The sequence below is a fragment of the Lutjanus erythropterus genome, chromosome 1 (genome assembly GCF_056507025.1).
Source record: "Lutjanus erythropterus isolate fLutEry1 chromosome 1, fLutEry1.hap2, whole genome shotgun sequence".
NCBI classification, from domain to species: domain Eukaryota; kingdom Metazoa; phylum Chordata; class Actinopteri; order Lutjaniformes; family Lutjanidae; genus Lutjanus; species Lutjanus erythropterus.
The window spans coordinates 17,392,066-17,419,974 of NC_139317.1; the positions used below are offsets into that span (position 1 = coordinate 17,392,066).

At 38.1% G+C, this 27,909-nt stretch overlaps 2 protein-coding genes across 3 annotated transcripts; one reads left to right on the forward strand and one right to left on the reverse strand.

The window, feature by feature from the left end:
* Positions 1 to 273: 273 nt before the first annotated feature.
* On the forward strand, positions 274 to 15,433 carry nkpd1 (NTPase, KAP family P-loop domain containing 1). Its single transcript, XM_084723945.1, has 7 exons — positions 274 to 1,365; positions 4,862 to 4,928; positions 6,982 to 7,098; positions 9,061 to 9,383; positions 10,052 to 11,515; positions 12,294 to 12,605; positions 14,726 to 15,433. Exons 2-6 carry the CDS (start codon positions 4,910 to 4,912, stop codon positions 12,585 to 12,587), a joined length of 2,217 nt encoding a protein of 738 aa, XP_084580071.1. The 5' UTR covers positions 274 to 1,365; positions 4,862 to 4,909; the 3' UTR covers positions 12,588 to 12,605; positions 14,726 to 15,433.
* A 2,101-nt stretch (positions 15,434 to 17,534) lies between these two features.
* On the reverse strand, positions 17,535 to 27,249 carry lims1 (LIM and senescent cell antigen-like domains 1). 2 transcript variants are annotated; one of them, XM_084715097.1, is made up of 10 exons: positions 27,047 to 27,246; positions 25,364 to 25,520; positions 25,123 to 25,189; positions 23,558 to 23,678; positions 23,196 to 23,345; positions 22,932 to 23,082; positions 21,500 to 21,592; positions 21,314 to 21,362; positions 21,128 to 21,203; positions 17,535 to 18,909 (listed from the first exon to the last, which is right to left on the reverse strand). In XM_084715097.1, the coding sequence occupies exons 1-10, from the start codon at positions 27,073 to 27,075 to the stop codon at positions 18,795 to 18,797; spliced, it is 1,008 nt and encodes a 335-aa protein (XP_084571223.1). In that variant the 5' UTR covers positions 27,076 to 27,246; the 3' UTR covers positions 17,535 to 18,794. The 2 variants fall into 2 exon arrangements, with proteins under 2 accessions (XP_084571223.1, XP_084571234.1); XM_084715108.1 differs by lacking the exon at positions 17,535 to 18,909 and adding an exon at positions 19,399 to 20,904 and having other exon boundaries at positions 27,047 to 27,249.
* Between the last annotated feature and the right edge of the window lie 660 nt (positions 27,250 to 27,909).

Below are 27,909 nucleotides of genomic sequence, written 5' to 3' on the forward strand. Positions count from 1 at the left end.
CATTAAAGAACAACTTCATCTGAGCTCTTTTCTGAGTTTTTCAAATGGAAACTCCTTCTCAGCCATTAGTAAAAAAACAAAAAAGTGATGTAGGTTAGAGTTCTGTTGCCCTTCCACCCCCTCATTCAACCGGGGGGTTATATGTGGCAGTGTCATATGTCACTTCTGGATTTTAATACATAAGGCACACTGCTGGGAAGCTTTAGAATGGTATGAAAACCTAAAAAAAAAAATAAATTAATTAAAATAAAAGACTCAACCTTGAAACCTGCCTGCTTCTATAGCTAATAGTTATGTACCTACTAATAGCTGTGCCCACAAAGCTTTTTGTCAGCATACATCTATGTTTATACCAGTATGTTCTTTCTAAAACTCTTATATGCTACTGGGGACGTAAGTGGATATCAGTCTACAAAAGACTAGCTTAATGAAAGATCTTGTCATTGATGCAAATGAGATGTGCAGCCTTCACTTTAAAAACAACATCAGAAATTTGTGCATTAAAAAAAATCCACCTTGATATGATTTACATCGCAAAGTTTTTTTGTAGTAGTTTGTGAAGGACTTGTGTTGTAAGATATACCGCAACACCAGATGGTAAAAGTAGGCTAATGTAAAAAAAAAAAAAAAAAGAAGAAGAAGAAGAAGAAGAAGAAGTAAATATGCCAAGGGAAATTAGGCTCCTAGCTTGTTTTTCAAAGCTTGACTAACCAGTTATGTCATAACGAATCCTGCTCTGGGCAAAAAAAGACTTTGGTGCTGCTGCTTTGGCATCTCAACTGCTATGCATGTCAGTTCAGGCCAGGCAGAGCAACCCAGCCATTCTCAACCTGAGGGACTCCAAACTAGGAATTCAGTTCATGAATCATGCAGACCCCAGGCTCCAGCATGAAATCACTCATTTGTTACATTTTTCCATGGACTGAAAAAGTTGGACAGTGAACGCCAGAAGCTATTGCAAGAATGGGGATTTTTCTATCTTGTAATGCTTTCAGGAACTACCCACTTCACTTCGATTCTATGAATAGAGAGAAGATTGGGAGCAGGAGTATGGGGTAACGGATTGGAAAAGGAGAATGGAAGAAATGTACAGCTCCATCTCTCACAAATAATTTCATCTCGAATGTGACTTCACTTCCTGAAAAGTGTCCAGCCTACAGACATAGCTCATGGTTATCAGGTGGCTTTTCTTTGCCCTCTTATCAGTGTTGTAAAGTTTTACGGCACTGAAGTCTTGGGGGGTTGTAAGGTTCACTACACCTGAGCTGCAGCTGCATGGTTCTCTCTGTTTTCTGGATACGTTACAATTAACTAATACAGATGAGTCAAAGTAGAGATCAGGACTGACATTTGGAACTTAACCAGGTAAGCAAATCTCTATCCAAATATAACACCAGTCATTATTTTATGACAGCTTAGCGCATCATTGCAAACCTTTTTCAGCTCTAGTTTAATTTCTTTTGATACACAATCAAAGGTTGCGATGTCAAAGTTAAGCATAAACTTTTATCAAAAATAAAAGTCTGTAAAGTCTGTTTTGCACTTCTGTCAGGCTGTCTGTGAAGCTATTAGGCGTGTGCAGGCAGGACAAAGAGAAAAAGTATGTTGCCCTCAGGGAAAGGGACGAGGTAATGCAAGGTAATCATTGACACAGCAAAACTGTTGACATTTCTGTGCTCATAAAAAAAAAGCCTGACCTCCAGGAGGGTGCATAGCCATGCATGAATGTCAGGATACCATCTTAAAACAACTCTCTTAAATGCCTGTCAATCAGCACTCTGAAAAAGGAAAAAAAAAAGTCACTATTTGTTGTGAGTTTCTGGTTTTTGCCATGTAAGCACTCTCAAGGACATTCAGCCGACACTGGGTGCTTTCCATTTAGCTGTAGGGGGTTTTTGACACATGAGCAAATAAATCTTTAACATGAGCTCCTCAAGTTAAATGGAGTTTAGTGAATCAACGCTGTCAAATCAATAGGTTTCTGCAATGCAGCTCCCCTCGCTGGTGACTGAAAGTTCATTGACATACAGTAAGTTTGCATCTTCTTAAACAATTTACATCACCTGTGTCATGCTTCGTCAAGTCTTTGCATGAGCACTTTCACAGACATGGGCCCAGCTACTGAATGGATATGCATAATAACTGCATAATGGTAATAATAAGTAATAAGGCATCATCATAATTCCCACCATCTGGCACCTGCCCAAACTGCAAAAACAGGGGTTGACTTTGACAGAAAGATTTCCAAATAATTTTTAGCTTATAGAATTTGCCTCTTTCTTTGGAAATGAGTCCGTACAATGTACTGATGTAGTCAAATTAAAATTTCATTCATAACTTTTTGTGTAGTTGTGTGTTGTAATAATGGCTGGCACAAAATCCCACGGCACAACTGGACTTGCCTCATGGCACGCTAGTGTGCCTCGGTACACCGGTCAGGAACAACTGGAACTCCCTGAAAGCATATTTTACCTTGGGGTGGTAACTTATCCTGCGTCCTGTGTCACACACAGTGTTGTGTGCCTGATGTGCGTTCATGTAAGCTTGCATTGGTTCATCTTGTCACTTTATGGATAAGCTAACAAAACTGTAACCTAAAAAGTTTGTTTATTAACCTAATCTTTTCCTTAACTCTAAGATTAAATCTACCAGAAACATCACGTCTAATTATAACTTCAAGCAGAAATGATTTTTTTTTTATATATTTATGTGATCATCAGTTTACAAAGGTACTCATAGAGATTGGCTCCTTGTGCTGCTGCCCAACTGCAATCACGACTAACATTGGACTTCCCTGATCCTCAAATGACTTTTACCTGACTGTAGATTAATTCTCAAATTGACATTATACTGGAAACTAAATCAGGATGATACATACAGAGGTGGGTAAACTGTATTTTTGACCCATGTTTCCCTTCATTGACTGATACAGTTGATTTGAAATTAGATGAGTAAACTTTCAGGCTCATGTCAAAGAGGTGGATAAACAACTTGCTTGTGTTTATTCCTCCCCCAAACTAAACATTGCCAAAATATATTGACAAGATGGACTAAATTATGTCCAACACAAAATGTACTAAGATGTGGGGTCTGTATTCTGATGCCAGTGTATCTTGCACAAACCAGCTTACAGGGGTTACAAACAATCAATCTCAATCATATTGTATGTACATATTATTCAGTCTGGTTTGCCTAATTTTCCAAGCTTTAGAAATACTTTATATTTAGAGCACAGACTGAGATGGTCACTGAGCTCACCCACTCACTCATGCTAAGCTTACTGAAGTCTGCACTGCTACGTCCTGCAAAACCGTTTTGCAGTGGGGAACCCTGAGAGCCATCTATCTATTCTCTTCTAATTTTAACCTCATTTTCTATCAAGTTTGCTTCTGTTCTGAAAGGGTTACTGTCCTGAAAACAGCAAAATAGAGTTATCCAATCAGATTATTTTGTTGTGTCTAGGCGGAGAAAGGTTAGAGTTGGCTCACTCACTGGTTTGGACTTCATCACTGGGACAGAAGGCCACAGCCTGTGTTTGTTTAGAAAGTGACAGGTGAATTAACCAGTCACATTTTTATGGGTGGGACTAAAGATAATCCCCTTAGGCCATCTCTAAAGCCAGCTATCTTGCTCAAGACAAAGCAGTCAAGACAAACACTGTTGCTAGGTGGCTAACTTGATAGCGCTGCCTTTTTCAAGGTGGACTTTCGCAGCGTACCGGAGGATCTGCAAAGGACTGTGTTATTTAGGAGACTGAAACTCATCCCTGAGTCTATTAGAAAACAGTTTTTAGAGACTTGAATTTTCTTTTTAAAGCTACTTCCAATAGTGCAGCACAGACCGGGCTGTGCTGGTAGATGGAAATAATAAAACTGGACACCTATGCTAAGTGTGTGGTACTTAAACAGAGAACAAAGAATGATAAAAATGAAAATTTACAATGATAAAATTGTTACAGCTCTTAATATCAAACAAAATCACATGTCACAAGCTACCTGGCTGCCTGCTGCTTTTTCAAGTGAAATCTTTTTCCATTTTGCTGTATTTTTGGTGTCTGGCTGAGTTCTGGTCGAACTGAAGCCCCATCTCTAATAGTCACCACTGTGTTTGCCACTGCTGAGTGAAATACTGCATTTATAGGAGGTCCCAGAACCACTGTCTTATAACTGTTAACAACATTTGCTAGCTAGCATCATCATCTTCATTCTCGTCTTTCCACTTCACAAACAATCACAAACTTATCTTTGGCTGAAATAAATGACTCTACAGGCTGTTTCTCCACCGTTTTCTCGTGATGTTTGACCTCCTTCTCACTCCTCACAATATCTGACGCAGTGAATTAAGAGTTTATTATAACCAACTTGATGACTGCAGCAGTGAAAATACAAGCTGAGATTTTTTTTTTGTTTTTTTGTGACTTTTATTTTGTTTCCGTCGTGTTTGAATGAACGACGTGACGAAGACACTGATGTGATTATTAAAATGCTTAAAAACACTATGACATGAATAGTAAATACACAGTGTACCTGCCTCTCAGTCAGAACATTTATTTACAGAATTTACAGTTGTTTTAATTTTCCAGGGGTCAGGTGTTTTTCTTTATTTAAGCATTTCTACTCCTTTCGGGTTGTTTATTGTCACCCTGCATTGGTTGAAAAACATAACAAACATCCATAGCTAACTTCACAGTGGAAGAAATTATGTGTCTCCAAATGATGCAGGGATATCCCTTTCGGCTATAATAATTCCTGCACACTTCATCAACAAATGTGGAGGAACCTGTTAAACCGAAAGCAGACACACACATACACCTCCACTGCCTGCACCATCTGAAGTCCCTGCTGTTTGTTATTCGTCACAGGTCAGAGGGATTTTCCGTGAAAGCTTCGCCTCCCACCAAACAGTCATCATGTCTAAGCCAACAAAAGGTAAGTTATTTGCGGGTAATGACACATATGGTACAGATTTGTCCTCTCCTGCTCCGAAGGGCTCAGTTTTACTTTCAGTTTCATTTTGTTAGTGAACTAATAGACAGTCGCCTGTGAGCGTTCATGAACTGAATCTAAATCAGGAACATGCACATAATGTCTCCTGCATCAGATAAACACATTATTGTGTGATTGCCAATATCTATCTATCTATCTATCTATATATATATATATGTATATATATATATATATATATATATATATATATATATACATATATATATATATATATATATATATATATATATATATATATATATATATATATATGTATATATGTGTGTGTGTGTGTGTGTGTGTGTGTGTACATATACATATATATATATATGTATATATATATATATATATATATATATATATATATATATATATATATATATACATATATACACACACATACATATATATATATAATATGTATATGTATGTATAGTTCTGTTGTCTTTAATAAAAATTAAACTTGGTACACGGCTTCTCCATAAGCACATGTATGACCAATACAGGCATGACATCAATAGCTGCACTTTGTGACTGTTAATAAAACACCATCATATCTCTTGGACACATTATTCAATTACCACCTATATCGGGTCATATCTTCAGATGTGAATCACCAACACTTTTTGCTGGGACTGAAGCTGGGCTGGCGAACAGCAGCTGCAGCAGCAGGTGCAGCAATCACAGGTGTTTTCTTCAGGAAATTCAAATAGATAGTTATTTTTGTCATTGTAAATGATTTAGCCAGCAGTTATGGTTGCTTTGTATTTTTGTTTTCAAACAAAAATACAAAGCAACCATAACTTCATGGCTGCATCTTTTGTCATTGTAAATGATTTAGCCAGCAGTTATGGTTGCTTTGTATTTTTGTTTGAAAATCTGTCTCTATGTTTGGTTTTGAAATAAGCATGTTGTACTTAAACCTTATAATGGGCATTAAGATTTGGGTACAATTTCACTACTTTTACAACTTCTTTAGAAGTATTTATGTCTTTAAAATGAAAATTGATTATAACTGATTTAATCATGTTGCATTTAGAGCTCATGATTAGTTAACACTGTATTTGCAGCTCTTGCGCTTTCTGCTAACACAGCCAAACATCAAGCAAGTGCAACAACACAAGACACAGCAAACCAGCCTATATTACTCATTAGTCCCAGCTCAGCATCTGTTTGCAGCCTGTTATTTCACAAAATAACTAAAAATCCAGCCTGACATTTACTCTTGTCCAGCGGTTTCTTGCTTGGTCACTCCCTCCTGTTCTTAGCTTCCTCTGTCAATGTCTTCTTTGGTCTCTCAGTCTCTGCCATGATGTCTGTAAAGGCTGCTCCATGTATGATCCAGTTTCACCAAAATCAGTGACATAGCTGGTGGTGTGTGTGACTTAGTGTAACCCAAGTTACATAGAGCAAGAACAGGTGTTCTGGGAACAGAGCAGGAATCACCACAGCACCATTCTCTTTATTACAAGTATTGTCACATAAAAAGTATTTTGAAGCTCTTATTATATATATATAATATAATATAATATAACCTACAATATACTGTAGCCCTCACAGCAATAGTGTACAATGCAATATTCAGTAAACAGTGACTTCACCATTCCTGTTCAAGGGCTCAAATTTTACTTCCTCATTTCCTCTGAAAATGCAAATACTCATCTGTGACCACAGTCTTTGCTTTGAACAGGTCCCTGACACATGTAAAGTCACACCTTATCACTGCACAGATGAACAACTGTCATGTACCTGCACTGTCGTTTCATTTTAGTTCAGCATTATTGAGCTAAAAGAACATTGTCGGTTATAATTAGTCCTGTGAGCGTGGAGATCCAGTTCTCCAGTCCTCTCAGTTTTAATGTGAGAAATTCTTTTAATGGGTGCATCAAATAATCTTTCAACCTCTAATATATTTTTGTATTGTTTAAGTTAATGTGGATAGAAATCAAAATGCGAAATGAAATATGTTATTCTTGCTGGGGTTTTTTTCTTTCAGATGATATTTATGCTTATGCCCTGTCCAAGACCCTGACAAAAGTTTCATCACCTGCAACTATAGGACTCTACTCTGCATGTCAAAATCGAATTAACATGATCCTCGGACAAATGGAAGGTATGTTAGTACTCTGTATGTACCCCAACATGTTGTGTCTTTTGTCTGCTGGATGGCTTTTGCTTTAATCAGCCACTTGAAACTCTGTGGCGGTGGCTACAGTCTGTGGTTTCAGAACTGTGGGATGTTACAAGGTTATAAGGTGGAAGTGGAAACAATACCAACCATGCTGTACACTCCGTTTACAACAACTTCCTGTTTTGTGATGAATAATGTGCCATCATGACGATGCCATTCAATGAAAACTCACAAGATTCACTTTTTAGCTTCATCAAGGTCTTAAGACTTTGTTGACCACATATGATGTGGATCTGGTTAACCTGCTAGGGGCAGTTTATAACAGTATAGGGCCTGTAATTTCCTGTTGCCAATAGGCAGTGATATGACTATGATTCACACCCCCAGCACCCTTGCTTGGACTAAGGCCATCTTCAAACTCGGCCCTTATTTTGATCTGAACTACACACCTGTGAAGTTTCATGGCTGCATCTTGCTCAGTTGTGATGCTGCCACATTGACAAAATCTGTCCACAGACAGACATGTAAACACCTGGCAAAATACTCAAAACTGTTTCTGTAGTAGTTCTTGTTACATTAGGTGTCTCAAAGACCATATTTGACATGATGACACGTACACAGTCTCACAGGGTGAAAACAATAAAAGCCACATGCTGTCACAGCTGGTAATAATGAAGTAATAACTACTGAGTACTCATGGGTTGGAATGTCAACATGTTGTCGTGCGTTGCAGCTGATGTGATCCCATCACAAGACGGTCTCTGGTTAATTCTTGTATTAACTTAGCCACTGCAGACAGGAAATCACTGAGCTACTTCTTGGCAAGTGAATGACCTGTGCACCAGCTCAGAGCCGGCTCATGCTTTAATGACTTCTCCACAAGTGATTGATTGAAAAGTGGATGTTGCATTTCTGCCTTACAGGCCTCTGATGGCTGTGTCCTTAAGTATGCATACCATACTTCTCCTAAACAGTGTGCACATCAAACAAAGTTACACTCATCACACACCCTCAGCACATTCATATCATATGCAGGATGTATAGTAAATAATTGTAATTACAGGTGGTTGCCTTAAATAGAAAGGTGCCCTTTCAGAGGCTGTGCACAACAATCCCCTCAGTGTCATGAGACATACATTAAATTACAGTTTAAACCTGTTGTTCCTAAACAATAAGTTTAGTTTTACATCACAAACAACAGAGAAATCCCAGCTTTAACTTTAAAGACGCAAACTTTTTTTAAAATGTAAGAATAAAAAATGCAAAAAGAAACAAGGAACCACATATTAAGAGACATCAAATAGTAGCCATAGTCTTCTTGCACAGAAAATATATGAAGAGTCAAACATGAAATTACATATTTTCATTTTACAAACAAGTGACATTGAACAGACTGAGTGGAGCATGTGCTCTATTCAGTGGCAGGTTTCAATAGAAAAGACAAGTTTAAGGTTGTTTCACTGTGGTACCCAGTATGAGGTTGTCATGATGATTTTTCTTTTTTAAACCTTGGCAAACAGAATTGCACATGTTGAACCAGGCTTTATGATCACATTAATGTCCATAAAATACCAAAACTAGACAACTATGAAATACTGTTCACTCTGTATTGGAACTTTTTACTATGCATCATGCCTTGACTTGCACAATTGAAAAAGCACAGTCATTTGCATCTGACAATTTTTGCAGAAGAATATGATTTTTTGTATTTAATGTCATGTCTGGGGCATTTTATTAGGGTCAGTGACAGCCGGATAACTTATTGCTATAATATTCCACATAGCATTTTAAAAACCTATTCATTATCCTCTTTATGTCCAAGCCAATTACCCAACTTGTTGTTGTTTTACTTGTCTTGATACCTCCCTGCCTTGATTTACACTGTTACCACCTGAGCAAGCTTAATGATTTATCCTAAATGTAATATGTTTTGTGTCTCCTCAGCGAACACGAAGCAGGAGTCTTTGAGGATTGAGCAGAAAGAAAAATCCAGGCCTCGCTCAGTTAATCCTTCATTTACTGGCTTTTTAGCTCTCATTGGCCGAATGCTCTTCTACAGGCCCGTCTGGACTACAGAGAATCAGCAACACCATAACATCAGGTTCATTTATGTGCATTTTAGTGCCTGGCATTTTGCAGGCAGTGACCTGCTCTGGGCCGGGCTCGCCATACGGCTGTTTCAGGCCATGCAGATGAACTTTGGGAAGTTACAGCTTGTACTCTACCGTGTGGCACAACATGATGAAGAGGAGGAAATCAAGAAGAAGGTTTGTGATTTGTCTTACCTTTAAGTTAAAATGAAGGCAAAATTGATGTTTAAGTGTCACCAGTATGCCAATATCTGGCCCAACAATGATAAACAAAGTAATTTTTGAAACACAGAACCAGGCTTAACAGCTTCCCAGTGAGCACTGCTGTTCACCAGGACAAACACAGCCACCAAGACCAACACGGACATTAACAGAGCTTCCTAATGGAAAGATGTTGTTGCTACAGTAACTTAGTTAAGTGCCACTAGCCCGGGTAGCCGTGACTTAGCCCAGGGTGCCAGGAGCCAAACCCAGCAAGCAAACCACCTTGGTACTGTATTCTCTGTGGTCAAACTGGCCTCAGTTCTTCTTGGAGGCTGTTTTTGTTCCATACAGCCATGTTCACTGGGAGCAGCAAGTATATACCTTCGTCCTTCCTACAATCTTGGACCAGTGACAAGTCTTTCCCTAGCTGCCTGTTACGGGAAATGCATAAGCAATAAGCACTCTGCTAGTCCATTCATACCAACTTTAAGATTGTTAGATATTTCAGTGATGGAAGACCAAAGTGAAGTACCCACCAACAAACCAAGGACTGACACTGCCATCTCCAAAGCCATTCAGTTAGCAAAAAACATGGAAGTGAAGTCTAACCTGCTGCTCATTTGATCTGTGTTTTATTTCAGATAGTGGAGGATGGTCCTAATGAGTGGAGGTCCAAAAAGGTTTGCTGCTGCCCTCTGTGGTTTCTCGTCCTGTGCATTATTCTGGTACCAATTATCCTCCTGGCAGTGCTGTTGCCTATTGGCTTTCCCCAACACGAGGTAGAACCAGGCCAGGGGGTGAATGGAACAAAAGGCCAGGTGGGTGTGCTGGAGGGCTTGGTCATCGCTGCATTAGGAGTACCGGCCGCTAGCGCACTGAGGTTTGCCTTTCTGATGGGTAAGAACCTCATTGTCAACCAGGATCTGAACATCAAGAAGGGCATGGACAATGAGCGAGTCAGCAGCCAACTGGGCTTCATGAACGAAGTGAGGAACGAAATGTGGTTTCTGTCTTGCTTCATCCAATTTATGGAGGTGTTTGAGAGGAGACGGATCCGAGTGGTACTCAAGATCACTAATCTGGACCGGTGCTCCCCCAAGAAAATTGTTGCGGTTCTAGATGCCATTAACATTCTACTCTCAGATGAGGAGAGTCCGTTTATTTCCATTCTGGCTGTCAACCCAGATGTGCTTGTGCAGAAAGTGAACTTTGCAGATGGCCGTTTCAGCAAAGAGGACAGAGCGTATGCACTGCTGAACAGCATTGTGACAGTGGCCTTCACTGTCCCACCACTGTGTGATGATTCTAAGCGCAGTTTATTTTACAGTCTTACTGGCAATTCAAAAATTGCCAATGACAAAAGCAGAAAGGAGGAGAAACAGAGAACTGGATACCTTGAAACAGCATCTTCCACAGATATACCTTTAGTGGTGACTGAATCAAGACAGGGAGAGTTAGATTCACTGATTGATAGAAGTACAGAGGCACCAGATGTTAACGATGAAGAGGTAGAGGGGTTGGTCAAGAGTATCCTGACCAGCAATGAAAGGAAGCTAGACAAGTACATGTTGGATGATGCCATGTCAATGAGAAGAGTCATCAACTCCATTCGAGTGACTGTGATAATCATGAAGGCCTTGATCAAAGAAGAGCTTCCTCACAAAGAATACATTGCAGCATGGGTGGTCTTGGCCAATCAGTGGCCATGCCGCCTCAGCTGGATCATCCAGTGTGTGGAAGATGCACAGCAGAGAGCAGATATTGATGGAAATGCAGCCAAGATTGGTGATTCAAAGACCTTATGGAACGTCTTCAGTGAGTCCAGGGCAGAGCTGTATGTTATGAGTGCACAGATCGAGGACCTCCTCGAACAGGACGGAGATCCTGAGATGTTTGAAAGATTTCTCACGGTAGATTTCCAATTCACCGTGAGTCACTTGAAGACATTTGAAGCGGCGACAGTAAACCTGGATCATTCGATTAGGAACGAGCTGGCTCAGATCAGAGGGACATCCAGGCTGAAAGATTCTGGTTGGATGAGGAACCTGGCTCCTCTGCCAATCACAACTATCATCAATATGAAAACAGAAGATTTATGTGAAGAGGTAAGAAATGCCTTTTAAGTTATAATCTTTAAGATTTAATTCCTAGTTGATTTGGGAATGCCCTTGGTTACTGGTTGTAACAGGAAGTGTGATTTAATACCACACCAAACACTTCTTGAGTCTTTCATCTTTGGCACAGATCCCCACGAAAATCACACCAGAATTATTTTAATTACTGTCTTTAAAATTGAGAATAATGGTGTAAAAATGTGTGAAAATAGTCATATTTAGTTTGCTTTTGTTTTTTTAATTGTTCAGCCCTAGTTGGAGGTGGGCTGCCTTATCATCTCATCTAACAGCTTACTGTAGCTGCACATTACTGTTCAATTACTCTCTGGGATAATTAAAACTGATCTGCTGTCAAAAAGTACAGAGAAAGAACACGTTTTTAGAACTGCGGTTTCTGTTAGTGCTACAAATTTTATTGACAAACACGTTGCATTTACTGTGACCTCTCCAAAATAAAAGCCCCCCAAAAAAACACAAAGTAATAAACAGAAAGTAATATTCTACAATAACATAGCAATGTGAAAGGAGCCATTCTACATAATGAGTACTATTACTTTTATACTTAAGTACATTTTGGGGATACTTGTGTACTTTTAGATCTCACTGCTTCTTCCACCACTAAACAGTGAGGCTGTTGATAAAGTTCCAAACCAAAATGCTGAATATGCTGCATTATTTCCTGTGAATCCTTTATGCGTACATAGGCAGGCAATTTTAAATCAAGCACAGGAATGGTGGACACCAACTTAATTTTTCTTCTTTTTCCTAGTTGGAGAGGATGAAATTCCCCAGTAAGTATGTTGATATTGTGATGAGCAACGGCCTCAACGGTTCGGCACTGGTCTTTGGTGATCCAGATGACCTTAAAAAGCTTCTCGGCATGAACTTCGGAGAATGGGCAACTTTCAGACTGCACTTCTTGGGTTTACCATCACATCTTCGACCACAACACAAGAACCTGTCACTGACGTCTTCTCATTCTCAGAGCCCACTGCCTAGATTTCCCCCACATCTCGCCCATTACTACTCGTCTAATGCCAGTCCGGTTAAAAGCTGCATGTAGAAATTCACTCCAGTTCCAGTAAGTGTGATACCCCTACAGTTATGATCTGTATGTGTAACATTTATTAATATTTTTGGTAATGATACACTAAAAATGCAATGAAAAGTGTGCCAATTTTATTAAATTAGTAAAAGAATTTTTCAATATTTTAGAATTTTTTTCTTGCCAAGAGTTAGATGAGAAGATCATTACCACTCTTGTATCTCTAAGCTAAATATGACACTGCAGCCAACAGGTAATGGACCTTTTTCACAGCAGCCATTTTGGCACGGCATAACAGGAAAAGCACAGGTGTAATTGGTATCATTAAAAACAACTTCATTCCATTTAGGTGAGTTAGTTCTAGGGTTCTGGTATTGTGCATGCCAGCTCACTGACTGACTGCTTACTGGGGCATTTAATAGAACTGAGCATTCATTAACAAAGTTTAATCCACCTGTACTTTTACTGCTATTACCATTGTTAATTTTGTCAACAAAAATATTTATGGTAAGTATTTGTTGACATTGTTTTATTTCATTAATAAATTGTGATGACAATGCAACATGGACAATTTAATTTAGATCACAATAAGTTGCCATCTCAAAGCACTAATAAATTTAGCTATCTTAAAAAGCCAAATAAAACTCCAGCTGGCGTCTCAACAGGCCACCTTCACTATCAGACTGGCAGGTGAGAAGAAAAAAGCAAAGAAAGACCCGTCAACACCTTTCTTTTATATATCAACCAAAAGACAGACTGCATGTATTGAGGATGAGGATTCAAGATTTGCATTACCAAAAAAAACTGAACAAAACAAAACAATAAAATGTGACTTTAATGTGGCCAGAGCAAAAATGATGAGACTGTATTTTTGAGTGTTTTACATAAATCACAGTCAATGCACTTTTCTTCGAGAAAAGTAATAATGTAATACAGTAATAATGTTAAACAGTGGTGTAGGTAGTACAACATATAAGAACACTTACAGTAGAAAGACTCTAGCACAATGCCTCTTGTTCTACTCTAATGAACCCCAGTTTTACAGTGTATACTAGACTTGACTAGACTGTATTAGACAACAATAGGCAGTTCTGGACAATACTAGGCAGTACTAGACAATGCTAGACAGTACAAGATAGTACTAGACAGTACTAGACAATGCTAGGCTGAACCTTTGCTGCTCTTAAAGCGACAGTGTACCTCAACCAGAGGAATGTGCTGCTCTTAATGCAAAGGAAACACCCTTTATGACAATAATTTCACAGCAGGATCATGTAGCACTATTTAAACCGTTTAGAAATACTCTGTACACCTTGATTACCTGGCTACATTGAACTAACTGCAATTTCCCACAAGCACCTAAGACTAAAACTAAACTTAAAATTCTTGTCCAAATTGACACTGGATATGACAAATCAAAATGCCTCCTATGAAAATCACTGATTATTAATCATTATTATTATTATTATTATTATTGTTGTTGTTGTTGTTGTTGTTGTTGTTGTTGTTGTTGTTGTTGTTATTATTATTATTATTATTATTATTATTATTATTATTATTATTATTATTATTATTAGTAGTAGTAGTAGTAGTAGTAGTAGTAGTAGTAGTAGTATTATTATCATTATTATTATTATTATTATTATTATTTCCTAATTATCTTAGCTGAGCATAAAGAGTGGAAACCAGGGAAAATAGCTGGTGCTTTAAAAAAACACCTACCAACACATCTAAAGTTCACTATTGTCACTAATTGTGTCACTGTGCTGTGGCTCTGTTCAAGAAATTCGCAGTAAGACTTTAGCATTTTTACAATTTTGATTTTGTGTGGATTAAACAAGCCAGATACAACATGTTAATTTGACGCTTATTGTGTGTTTCCTAATTTTAGCGAACTGTTCGCCCCTGTTTTGAGTCTTTATGCTAAACTAAACTGAGCAAATACAAAACTGGTATCAATCTTCTCAACTAATTCTTGACAAGAACGGACATAAATATATATCCCAAAATAATGGAATATTCACCATTAGGTTATCTGGTTGCTTAACACTTTAAGCCATAAACCAGTTGAAGTAGATCTTTTCTTGAAGAACATTTGTGGATGTTCTAATTTTATGAATGTACTGATCATCCTCCTCTGACTCTTTTCCATTCAGGCAGTGGTACATGACGCATTAGTTCAGGCAGATGACTCCAGCACCTGCACCACCATCGCTGCTGATGAGGATGATGCCATGACAACGTCTGTGCTTAAGTGCTCTGTCTGTTAATGCCAGTCTGCCACTGTCACTGCTGAACTGCTGCTCAAATATTTACATATATTCTGTTTTGCTCCTTCCTCCACTCCAACATACGCCTCCTCTCTACAATCCCTTTGAGGCAGTTCAATTGATCACTCCCCGCATTCTCATCTGGGGAGGTGATTGAGCCTTGACACCAAATTGAATTGCATTCTGTCTAGTCTCAAACATTTATATGTAATGAGCTGCCTGACTGGACTTAACGGTTTTGGTTTATCACATTCCCCCAAAGACTCCAATTTATCCAAAAAAGACATTCAGAGGCATTCTGGTTCAGTCCTCTAAAGGCAAAATTTTGTGAATAAAGGAAGGAAAAAGAGAAGAGGATAATTTTTATTGGGGTTTGTTTTGTTTGGGAGGGGTGTGGGGGTGTTTTTTGTTATTTTGTATATTGAGGACAACGTAAAAAAGGTCTTGAACAAAATTAAATTTTCAGTATTACTGTCAGGCAAAAGAAAAAAGACATCAGAGGAGGAAGTTGAAATATTGAAAATAAAGTTACTTTTACATTCTTGAAATTTCAACTCTATTCTCAAAATGAAAAATTTAAAAATACCTTCCTCCCTCCTCCCACATTTTTTACTTTATTCTTGGCATTTCAACTTTATTCTCGACACTTTAACTTCACATGAATTAACATTCATGAACTGAGGAGTTTATTTTAAGTGTGAAGTAATCACATTCACTTTACTTAGCTACAGGAGCTTGTGATAAACTCTTGTTAGCAAAAACACTACCTAGAAAATGGTTAATCTCCTCTGACTATTTCAAGTAACTATCATGTACATGTTTGTTAACTTAAGAGGGACAAGAGGTCTTTTTTATGTCTTGCATGTTCCTATAGTAGGCATTTTTCACAGCAGATATTTCAACATGTCACAGTTTCACTGCTATAGTTTACACGTATTGTGCATGCTGACTCACTGTGACACTTGAATACAATAGCTGTTAATATTACTAACGATACTGTGCTTTTTATACTGACACTTCAGAATGTCTGCTGAGAAAAAGGACTATTATACAACAACACTTGAGTTTTTTCTGCGTCAGTGTGTTACAGAAGGAAAGGTGGCAAGTAGAGAATGATCAGGAAGGTAAAAAAAAACAAAAACTGTGAAACGCATTATCAAGAAAACATACAGACGTTGCTTCTAAAATAATCAGTACTGTTAAAGTATATAATTACAGATTACATAAGAAACTCCAGAAAATTTATTTTCAGTTTTTTCCTCTGATCTATCACACAAAAGTGTGGCGTGCATGTGAAGATATTTATCTAAATGGAGGGGTTTTAGTTTTCCGTTAACAATTTAGTTACCGCTTTACGAGGTAAACTGTAATGCAGTGATACTCAATTTGATTTGCCTGTGAGCTACTTTTGCAAAGTGACAGGAGGCCAAAGGCCAGTTAATACAGAAACATTAACAATATTTATCAGATAAAATGAATAAACATTAACAAGCCCATAGCTCGTCTTTATTGGGTGTGACTGCTGACTCAGCATTCACAGTCATGTGCTTTTCTACAAAAAATGTTTGACGTATTTTTGGCATCTAACTAAATCCACATTTTTCATGTCGTAGATATGTCATTCAAACATCAAAATATTCAGCTCAATTAAGACGTGGCTTCTGTTATTCGGATGTTTTATTGCTTTCATGCTTTATGAAACTGACGTTTTCTGTGAAAATTTCCCCATTCAAAGTAAATGGTAAAATATTCACAACTGCCACATTTTCAGTTTTTCAACTAGTAACTACTCAGTCACACTTTCACTTAGAGACTCCATTTAAACATCTAAGTGTTCCACGTCTTTAATACATTTGGGCTTTTATTCAACTTTCAGCAGCCATTCAACAAACCTTAAAATAGTCCACATCTTTCATAGATTCTTTGGATTAATCAACCTTTCAAACAGCCAGCATTCACACCTGAAGTTTCTTCAGACATTTCTTCTCCTCTAGTTTAACATTCTTAGTTTTCAAATTAACTGAACTGACTTAAATCCTTGGTACAAGGACTGAGGCAAATTAATAAATAAAATAAATCCAATAATTTACTGTATTTAATATCTGCAACTGCATTTTAGTTGTAAATGCTTTGGTTAGATTTGTTTATACAACATCAAACATTGCTAGAAACGCTCCCAAATGCTGGAATCATTCATAAACAAACTGCTCCCACCAGGGAATGAAGGTCTTTTAGTAACAGTCGAGCGACATTATTGAACATTTAGTAATTGATATAAAAAGGTTTTAGTGTCATTTTATTTCTCATTGTGAATTAGAAAATGGTGAGAGGGCCACTGAGTTGAGTATCACTGCTGTACAGGGTTAACAGGTTTACACATTCAACTTTCTTTGCTGTTGTGGTTTTGGTGTTTGTGCATTTTTACTTTATATGTACTGTAACTTGTGGAATCAGTGAATGTTTGTGGTGTAATGAGGTGTGTGACGTGCCTATAATGACATCATGAATGCATGTTACAAGTTTCAAAAACGTAACTCTGAAGTCAAAGTTGAAATATTAACTGAACATTTAAGTTGTGGAAACTTTGTGGAAACTTTGGTGCACATACATAGTAGGTAGGATTACATCAATTTCACAGCCTGAACAGGTTTTAAGAAGGTATATATCATATTTCATGGATTGAAATTCACTGTGGTGTGTTTAGGAATACTTTATTGATCATTAAACAGAAAATCAAATACAGTAAACGTGCTGCAGTAAACTGTAATTCTCCATTTCTTGCAAATCAGTCAAATGTAAACTCTGGCAATTAAAATGTGTATGCAAAAGAGTTCTGAAATAAAAAAAAAAAAAATGCTCATCCAAGCAAATATCATTTTTTGTTGTGTGCCACTTCTCACAGCCCAAGCGATGTGCTGACTCATTAATGATAACATCAAAGTGTTGTCATGTTAAACAGTCAACTGAAGGTTAATTTGATCAGGATTCCTTTGAACCGTTTCCCTCAGAAAGCTGCAGATGTTAATTCGGCTAAAAATATCAGACGAACAAACCCCAGGCATTTACAGTGCAAGCAATACCATTACACTGCCAGACGTACTGAAAGCATAAAAGATGATTCATAATATCATTCTCTGATTTCATATTTTCTCCCAACTCGCTGTAATGTCTCAAAACAGCAGTCATTAGTTTTCTGTAATTCTGTGAATAAAACATTTAGCTGTGGAGTTGAGACACACTGATAGAAAAAGTGACAGGAGGCACCAGAAACATCATGTTCTAAACACGACATACCACCTTCTGACATACACTTAATACCATCTGTTAATAATGAGAGTAAACAAATTCCAAGGTTGGATTCATTAACACTTAGTGGTTTAAAGACATCATTACAATATCCTAATGAAGAACACAGTGGTTTATTTGTAATTACTCATACTGAGGTATAAAAGCTCAAAGGTCTAGTAAAATTCTGCTTTCAGATAAATATTTTGTCTAATTAAGACGAATTTACTAAGGCATAACTGTACGTAGGTTACATTTTTACCATTATTTGCATTTTAAGACACATAGTTCATATATTCAAGGCACATGTGTAATTCAAAATAATGCCGAGCAACAATATTTTCAAAGTCAACAGTTTTAGACAGCACTTGGCAATTATGCTTAATAAACTGGGACAACACATCTTGTCAAGGGAAGAAAAACAAATTTGGACAATTTAGGAATGTATAAAAAAAAAACAAAAAACATATGCATATAAAAGAAAAAAAAACAGCAAGGAAACAACATCTGATAACGGGCAGCTTTCTGAAAACACCACAGTGATATACATGCATATAAGGGCAGGTCCTGATGTTAATTCAGCAGTTCTCCATGGACATTTGGATATTATATTAGATATTTCACCATCACAGACATAGCAGGAACATAACCTTGTTTGGCTGGTAGTAGCTCACTTGCGTCCCAAAGACTCAGCCAGCTTCTTGAGCCTTTTCTTCAGCTCCAGAGGAAACTTCTCATAACACTTTTTACAAACTGGCTTCATGTCAAACTCAACAAACTTGTTCCTGGAAAGAAGAAAGACAGACCCTGTCAATACAATACTAGAAGGGAAAAAAAAAATCAGTGGTTACTCTCTAGTCCACATTAAATTTTCTGACTGTCAATGTTCAGATTTCCCTCCGACAAGCATGGTTTTAATCTAAATATCATCACCACAGGTTAATTTATTTGAAGTGTCAGTCTCCTCACTTTAAATTACATTAGCCATACAGGTTCAGAGGCCATACATTTAGGTGGTAACACCCACATTTGGTTCTATTTTATCATGGAAACAATTGAAATTATCAATTGAAATTAGTGCAAGTCAACAGTCATTTGTCATTCAACCCTGAAAATTTGTCTGCATGTCATTGGAAGCTTAAATTTCTCAAAAATAGAGCTTAAACTATTTTTGATCATAAATCATTTGAGTTTGAATATACAGTGAAAAATACTGTGGCCCTGAAAGCTCAACATATTGCAAGAAAATCGAATCAACAAAGCATATTTAACAATTTGACAGCACATGCACAGCATTTATTACAAAAAAACAACACTGCCAAGTGAGAAACCAAGTAAAGACAGGCTTTAAGTCATACAGAGCACAACGGAAAATAGCACAAATTCTGCGGGACACTAAAAAGTGATGAACATGCACTGACACACCAGGGACACAGTATTTGTTTCCATGTTTTGTGGCTCATGAAGTTAGTGGATGAATTTACTGAAGTTTTTAGATATTTGCTGTTCAAATAACATGAACCTTTACTGGTTGTTAGCATAGCAATTAAAATCTGAATCATGCATCATCACAATATTTAACAAAATAAAAAAAAAAACATTTTAAACTATCTTCTGTTGTGTTCTGTGTGACTCGTGGCCTTTCTGTATTTGATTGTGTCTTCTGTATTTGCAGTGTTTTAGAGTTTTTTTAACTGTTACACATGTGTTGTCAAATTGACAATGTTTTGTCTCTTTGAATCTTTTCTTAAGGTCCAGTGTGTTGAGTTCTCAGGGCCACCATACAAAAAAAAAGACACTGTTTTTGCTCCTTCAATGTGATGACTTGCAGTTTTTCTGTTTATTATCATTCTAAACCAAATATCTTTGGATTTTAGCCTGTTGACAGAACAAATCCACCTCTGAGGACGTCAATTTGGACTCTGGAATAATGTAATTCTTTAACTATGATACAGGTACCACTGGTGGTACTCAAGCTCGCTCTAGTGCACTGGTTCCCAAACCTTTTCTGGCATGCCTCATTTCAGAAGCTGAAAAAAGTTCAGCACCAACATTTCAAATGATAAAACTTACAATTCTATGACTGCTGAAATGTAATTTAAAATACGTTTTGTCTTTTCTGTAATAATTTGTTTAAATATCATACTGCCACATAGTCACATTTATGCATGTAGGATGTGCATACGTCATCCATGATTAGTCACGAGCTAAACTGCCTTTCTGTCAAGGCTGTGACTGACAACAGTAAAGCACAAATTATCTTCTTACTAGGAATAAATCTGCCTCCTGCATGAATTGTCCATAGCAGACTAGGGTAAGCCCAGGCTACTGCATTGTAACATCAGTCACACTAGTGGTACATTATTCAATAATGAAAATGATCCTTAGTTGCAGCCCTGCACATAAGCATCAATTGAGCCAAACTCATGTTTAATACACATGCATACTTAAGAGGTATTCAACAAAACAACTGCACAAAACAACTGCAGGGTGTTGGCTTTACTTTAGAAAGTAAATGAAAAATAACGACAACATGCCACACTTTAAAGCACTGTGTGTAAACGAGGAACACTACAGAAAAAGAGGAAGGCGGAGATAGCACCAACCAATGGATGGAGTGGCGAGTGGTAATGAATAATAACTACAGACAAACAGCAGGTTTTTTCTTGCGGTCTTTGGCATCGCGCTCACGTCGGGCCAGGCGGCGTTTCAGCTCCTCAGGCATGCGCTCATAGCAGTGCTTGCACACTGGCCTCAGGTCAATTTCTACAAACTTATCTCTGAGTTACCGCAGACACAGCAAGAGCAGCATGAAAAAGGAGAAATAGGAGGTAAAGTTGTAGCAATAGAGTGAAATACACAAACACAAATGTTAAGACTAAGACTAGGAGGGGTTAAGTGGAACTTTTACAGAAAACTGAGAGAAGAACAATCAGCTAGTAGCGTGGTACATGATTAGTTAGTAAAACAAGTTATTAGTTAGTAACGAGCACGATCACTTACTTGAGAGTCAGTTTTGTGTTGCAGGTGGAGCACGAGAAACAACTGACACACCAGGCCTTGTTGAGAGCAGACACCACTGAAAAAATGGAAATCATTAACATTCAACTGTTGTACTTTCAGCAAACTTTTTATGTAAATTACTAAAAACACAGTACTGAAGATGAGCTTTATTATACCGATACTCACCATCGCCTTCGATCACACGGTTGCAGTGGTAGCACACGTCGCCAAAGAGCTTGAGAACACAGACACAGGGAGATGCACATTTTATTTCATGAATAAATGAAGTATCGTGTCTTTTTGGACGCTTAAACAACATTAAGATGTCTGCCTTGTCCTCCAAAATCATCTTGGATTTTTTTTTTTTCTTACCTGGTTATAATGAGTCTCACAGTAAGCCAACCCCTTCCTCTCATAATGTCGGTGGCCGAGGAAAGGCTTCTCACATTTGGCACACACAAAATGCTGTCAACAAAAAACAAATGTTGCTGAGGGAAAGGGGGGAAAAACTGACGAGAAGAGCAGGTGGCAACACACATGGAGAGGATGTAGACTTCTTTATAGTGGTCTCACACATGATTACATGTGCATTACATGAATATGTTAACTTACCTAGAAATGTTTGAAAAGTTCTAGACTTTACCTATGGAGAAATATTACTAAAGTAATCCTTTAGTGCCTCTGGCTAACTCTGATATGGAGAAACCACTGTAGTGTTTCTATAGTATGCCCACAGTGTTTTTAAAATTGGTCTGTTTTTCTCATGCTGGCCAGATAACGTTCCTGAAGTGGTTAGATACAACATTAATTCCTGCTAATGACTGTCTTTATTGTTAAATTGCCTGCTATGTTGATAGTCTTGAGCTTTTTAAACAGCATAAAATTCAGCAGCCCCCAGACAGATGAACACAACTTGATCTGCTGCGTTCTGCCTCAGGAGAAATCTTTTTACTCACACTGCCTCTGATTAGCTTATTAACACTGTTTTGGTTCCAAAATGTTCTTTTTAAAATTAATTTCATTTTTCTGTGCATAAATAATGGTAATTAAATTAAATTCATTATATACTTTCATTCTTTTCTTCTATGTGAGGATGGCATTTCATATAATATCAACTGTAAAAGGTGCTTAGTGTGGCATTTGTTCACTATTACAAACATGTCAGTTGACTTTTCTGAAGCCTGCGCCCTGTAGTCCAAATTGCATTGTGTAGAAGACACACAATGTTTTGCATGAATTAATGCCACATGGTTTTGTTACTTACTCATAATTATTTCATTAGTTGTTTTTTTGCCTCTATTATGGTAGGACAGCTGAAGAGCAGACAGGAAGAGGGGGGATGACACGCAGCAAAGGGCCACAGGCGGGAGTCAAACCAGTGGCTGCTGCAGAGGACTAACAGCCTCCATACATGGGGCGGACGCTCTACCAGCTGAGCTACAGGCCTGCCCCGGGGTGGACCTATTTTTGAGTGGCTAAAAAACATTTTGTTGCTGACCATGTCTATAACAATACATTGCTTAGTTTCCGTGCTGGTACTCCTCTCTGGTTGTCTGAACTGGGATCGCGCCAACCACCTACTACTTTAGGTAATACAATTTTAATAAGTGCCTCATATAACCCCACTTCGAACAAGCCAAACTATCCCTTTAAAATTATTATCCATTCTTCTTTTCAAACAAATACCAAATTATGAACACAGTAAACATGCTCATGATTCCTTCAGTCAAATAGCACATTACAATGCAGGAATGCAACATTTTATCTAGTGCACTGATTGACAGCTTCATTCTTGTTCACAAACCTCCACATGCCACTGCTTGCCCATGGCATTAACAACACGCCCCTCAATGGGTCTCCTACAGGCACCACAGATTGGTACACCCATCTTGTCGTGGCAGGGCAAACAGTAGAGCTCCCCCTTCAACTCCCTGGCTTCAGCTGTCAATTCCTTCCTGTTGAAACACAAGATATAGACCAATTTTCATGTGGACCTGAAATATAGTCTGAAAATGTAAGTGTGTTGTTTTATATACTAAACAGCGTGGTGCAGAGTGTTAAGACCGACCCGCAGTTGTTGCAGTTGAAGTGGTCTGGGTGGTAGGGATCATTCTTAAAGATAAGTGGCTGCTCTTCAATGATGGCATGGCACTTCTGGCAGATATACTTGCCCAGGCCGCGAGCTTTCTCACGGTTATGGCACGGTCGACACAGGTGCCTGAGGTAAATGGAGAGGAGGGCAAAATTTAGGGGTGTCAAGAAAGTCTGCAGCCTCAAATAATGTTTTGACACACACTGTCACAGCTGTTCAAAATTCCATTATTTATTCGAAAGCAAGTGAGTGAGTCACCAGCTTGACATGTGTGTAACCAGCTGCTTTACAGGCTGTCACTGTGTTATATTAAGACTGTAATAAGATGGGATACTTACCTGCCAGCATTTTTGACAAACCCCACGTCCGCAAGCACAGCTTGGCAAATGTCACAGCAGAAGCAGTCAGGGTGCCAACTATTGTTCATGGCCTTAATGACACGGCCGATGATGAACTCCCCTGATGGAAACCAGAAGGGAGAGATCAGCTGAAGGTAAGTCGAAGTTTGACTTTTCAAGTATTGGTTGGGAGTAGATGCTATTTTTTGAGGTACTGTACAGTGGTTCCTAATGACCACTTCATTATGGAGTCCTAGTGTTTCTAAAGTGCACGATAGTGCTTTCTATAATGTTCTCAAAGTGACACTTTACATTGAATGCATTTTAATTGTTTGTTAAATTTGTCTGTCGCTCCGTGAACACAGCTGAGTATTTAAATTGAGCTTCATGTATTACTAAAATGCATCTTGGGTGACGTACACACGAGTAAAAGTATAAATAGACTTAAAGATGACTGGGGACACACTGGGATCTGAGGTCTCAAACAACATTTGCAGGTCACAGATGTTTACGTTCACAGATGTACTGAAATGCACTGAGTCACAAACTGGGGTGGTTACAAAAAGGGAGGGTGCAGTGAAGGCTGAATGCTTTGGCATACACTGCATGCAAAGCATGAAGGCGTTTGCAAAAAAGTCTGTCAACAAGCAGACAATCCAGAAATAATAACAATAACAATAATAATATAATAACTTTATAAAGTACCTTTCAAAAGCACCATCACATAGTGCTTCACAAACAGACAATTAAACTCAAGCAGGACAATAATGAAATACAGCACCACCTTCACACATAACAAATAAAACAGATAAAAATAGCTATAAAGATTAAAAAAAAAAAAAATAGACAGGCCATTTTCTTTTCTGGTTGCCAAGAGATTAAAAATGTTCAACTTTTGGTCAAGCACTGTACTCGTCACTGACACTTTCTTCCCATTTGTTCATTCAGTATTTGTTGATAACACAAAGTATTTTGGAAAATAAGTACTTGCAAATTATAAATTAACCATTACTTCTGCGGATGTTCTGAATCATAGCAACCAGAGCATCTGAGTTTAACTGTCTGTGCTGTATCTCCAAAACACTCATGAGCTCCCAGATGAGTGTTTTTCAAAGAAGCACCCAGTGTTTTCAGCTGGGAAAAATGCTTTGGTGGACACAGAGCCTTAGTCAACATTTCAATGTGCTTATATCATGGCAAACCTCCCACGCACAATGAGTTGTCAATGCCAAACACAGAGGTCCTTCTCCAGCCATATGACTAAGTGCCATGTATTTTTTTCTGTCTAGACTTTGCCTCCCTGCTCAGATTTGATTAGACTAATCACAAATCATCACTTGAGGAACACAAGAGATGGATTCTGGTAGCACATCTGAAATTCAGTCCATCTCAATTAGACCTAGACGTAGTCTCAATACATGTAAATACAAAATTATATTCTTTTATTAGGGTCCAGGTCCACATTAGCCTCTACAAAGTGGTTGCTAGTTTTTCTGGGGTCCACGCAACATACAAATACTAGACCTGGAAAAAGCCCTAACCAAATGAGGCCCTACAACACTCACCACACTGGTGACAGCAAGGAGCAAAGAGCATCTGGAAGTCATGTTCACAGTATTTTCTTCCTTCGAACTGTGAAGAGAAAAAGACTGACATTCACTAACTCAAGAGAAAAATTCAAAACATTCTCTGTATAAAACAGTAACAGACAAACTGTCATCACACATGCAGTACAAAAAGTATGGCTCATTATTGTGTTTTTTTTAATGAAAATAATTACAGTGGTTATTAGAGTGAGTATACTACCTCATAGAAGAGTCCTTCTGGAAACTGCTGGAAACACTGGGCACAAACAAAGCACTGCTCATGGTACAGCTCTCCGTTGCTATTGACAATCTTCTCAGTCGCAGCGAAGCCACTCTTACATCGCTCACAGGCCGCGTTGGCCAGGGCATTCGCAATGCTGTTGCATGAGACAAGAAAATACATATTAGTACATTACTTCCCCACACAGTTCCTGAGAAATGTTATGCTGACATATGACTGGGATGCAACACGGCTAGACCAGTGTTTATCATTTCTCACATAACTCCTACATAAACTGCTGTGCTTGTTTCAGCAGCTGTCACCATGGAGATATGTGAATCAGTAGGGGAACACTCTTACTCACTGCACAGTCATCACCTAATTTGGTAAAGGAATAGAGGTTCTGAAACCTAGCTGAGAGAAGTGCAGCCTCGGGCTGGGCAATATGAACAAACCAAATATCACAATAATTTTGACCAAATGACCTGGATTTCAATATTGCAACAATATTTCAGAGACGAATACTGGTGCCTTCACAAAACATTAACTCAACAAACAAATAAATAATCACCAGTAATGTGGATATAATGACAAAATGGGTAAAAACAAATAATCGAACAGCTAGAACAGTCTGGTAGGTTCGTAAAATCACATCGCTTTACTGTAATGCAGCATGTAAAACCAGGAAAAAACAACATTATGCCAGGCCTATTCAAGTGGCAGTATGTGGGCTGAATATGGCCTTTTAACAACCTCAATCCAGCCTCTGGATCATTCAGAAATATGAAAAAATTATAATAAATAACTTCTTCAAATCAGAGAGAGGCCAATTGGCCCATTCATTATGTCTGTTGTTAAGAGACATGTTATTAAAAGATTTTCCAAATCACAATATCACAATATCCAAACTCTAAGACGATATCTTGTCTGTCTCGTATCACAATATTGATAAAATATTTGTTTTGCCCAGACCTAGGGCAGCCTTCCGTACACGTACACACACACACACACACACACACACACACACAAACTCACTAATAAACTCCTATTAATATAAAGTTCAATATTATGCCCCGACCATGTTTCTCCTTTTTTTTCTTTTATTTTGTATTTTTTCTGTTATTCTGCTTTTCTGTTATTAAATTAGGTTAGCTACCTAAAATATCAGTATCCAACCCAAACAAACTTGATGAATGTTAATCATTTAACCACAGCAACGTCGTGCCATGCATTAGTTGCTGCCTTTAAGCAAGTTCAAATACACACCAGTCATTTCCACGATCATAAGGAATATTAAACTAAACTGGTGGCGAACGCTAATAATTCTCAAAAAAATGAATGGAATGGAGTTAAATGGACTAACGGCTAACTAGCATGCTAACCTCACAGTTAGCACCAATGTAGAGGAAAAATACTAGGGATATTTCGCCAATGTTAGTTCAAACGCTATAACAGATAAACTGTGAGCCAATCTTTAAACTGTTGCCGTGGACCAAATTATGTACTGGTGGCAGTCTTTTTATTGGTGCCTTATTAAAACCGTGTATCTATTTTAGCACCGCGGTTAGCTAACTATACCCCAGTGGTTACGTTGGCCATTTAATATGACGTTAGCTTTAGCTTGCTGGCTGAAGTTAGCGGTTGTGTGCGTTTGCTGGTCCCCAAGCTAATTAAAACTCTTACCTGCCCGTCATTCCAGCCACCCCCAGCATCACCTCTTAGCACGACAGGTTTGGAAACGTACTAAACTGACAGAAACCGGTGTGCTAATTCTTGTCGATGAGTTTCTTAAGTTTTCAGGGGAGAGTTCACTCGTCCTCCGCCGTGTCGTCCCCTCCCAGCAGAGCCGAGCTGGCAGCGACCTCAAGGCAGGCGCAGGCCACCCGCTGAGGGAGTGTCCATTGAGGTTTAATATCATCAGCTTTCTAAATCTGCTACACCACACTGTCCTTCATTGGTCTGGACTTTAAAGAGACTCATCATACTGGATTACAGGCGAGAGAGTCCCATACAAAAACTTTAAGTATATGGAATATACATAGATGTAGGTCTATATGTAGTCAGTGATTAAGTACATTCACTCAAGTACTGTAATTTAAGTACAAGTTTGACGTATTTGTACTTCCATTGTATTAATTTCATACTTCTACTATACATTATGTCATATGTAAGAGATAATCATCATCCTGAAGGATTATTTTTGCAATAATGACTCACTCACTGTACGTTATCCTGCTTATTACGTGTTTACTTTAAAAATATTGATTTTAAAACATTTTTCTTGGTATAAAAATGATGTTGCTCCTCCAGAGTCTATGATCAGAACTATGTCTGGAGCAATAGCTAGATTGCAAGTGTGATTTCTGTGTGCACAAGTCCCTGCAGTCTCATGCCCTTGTGTTACCTGTGCTAATTAGGAACAACTGTCACTCAAGAAGTCAATGGCATTCATCATTATAAGAACACATAATTTAAGAACACTCTCACAAATCTCACTTAGACTTTTCTTAGGACCTTTTTTTTAAAAAAAAAATAAAAAATTCAAG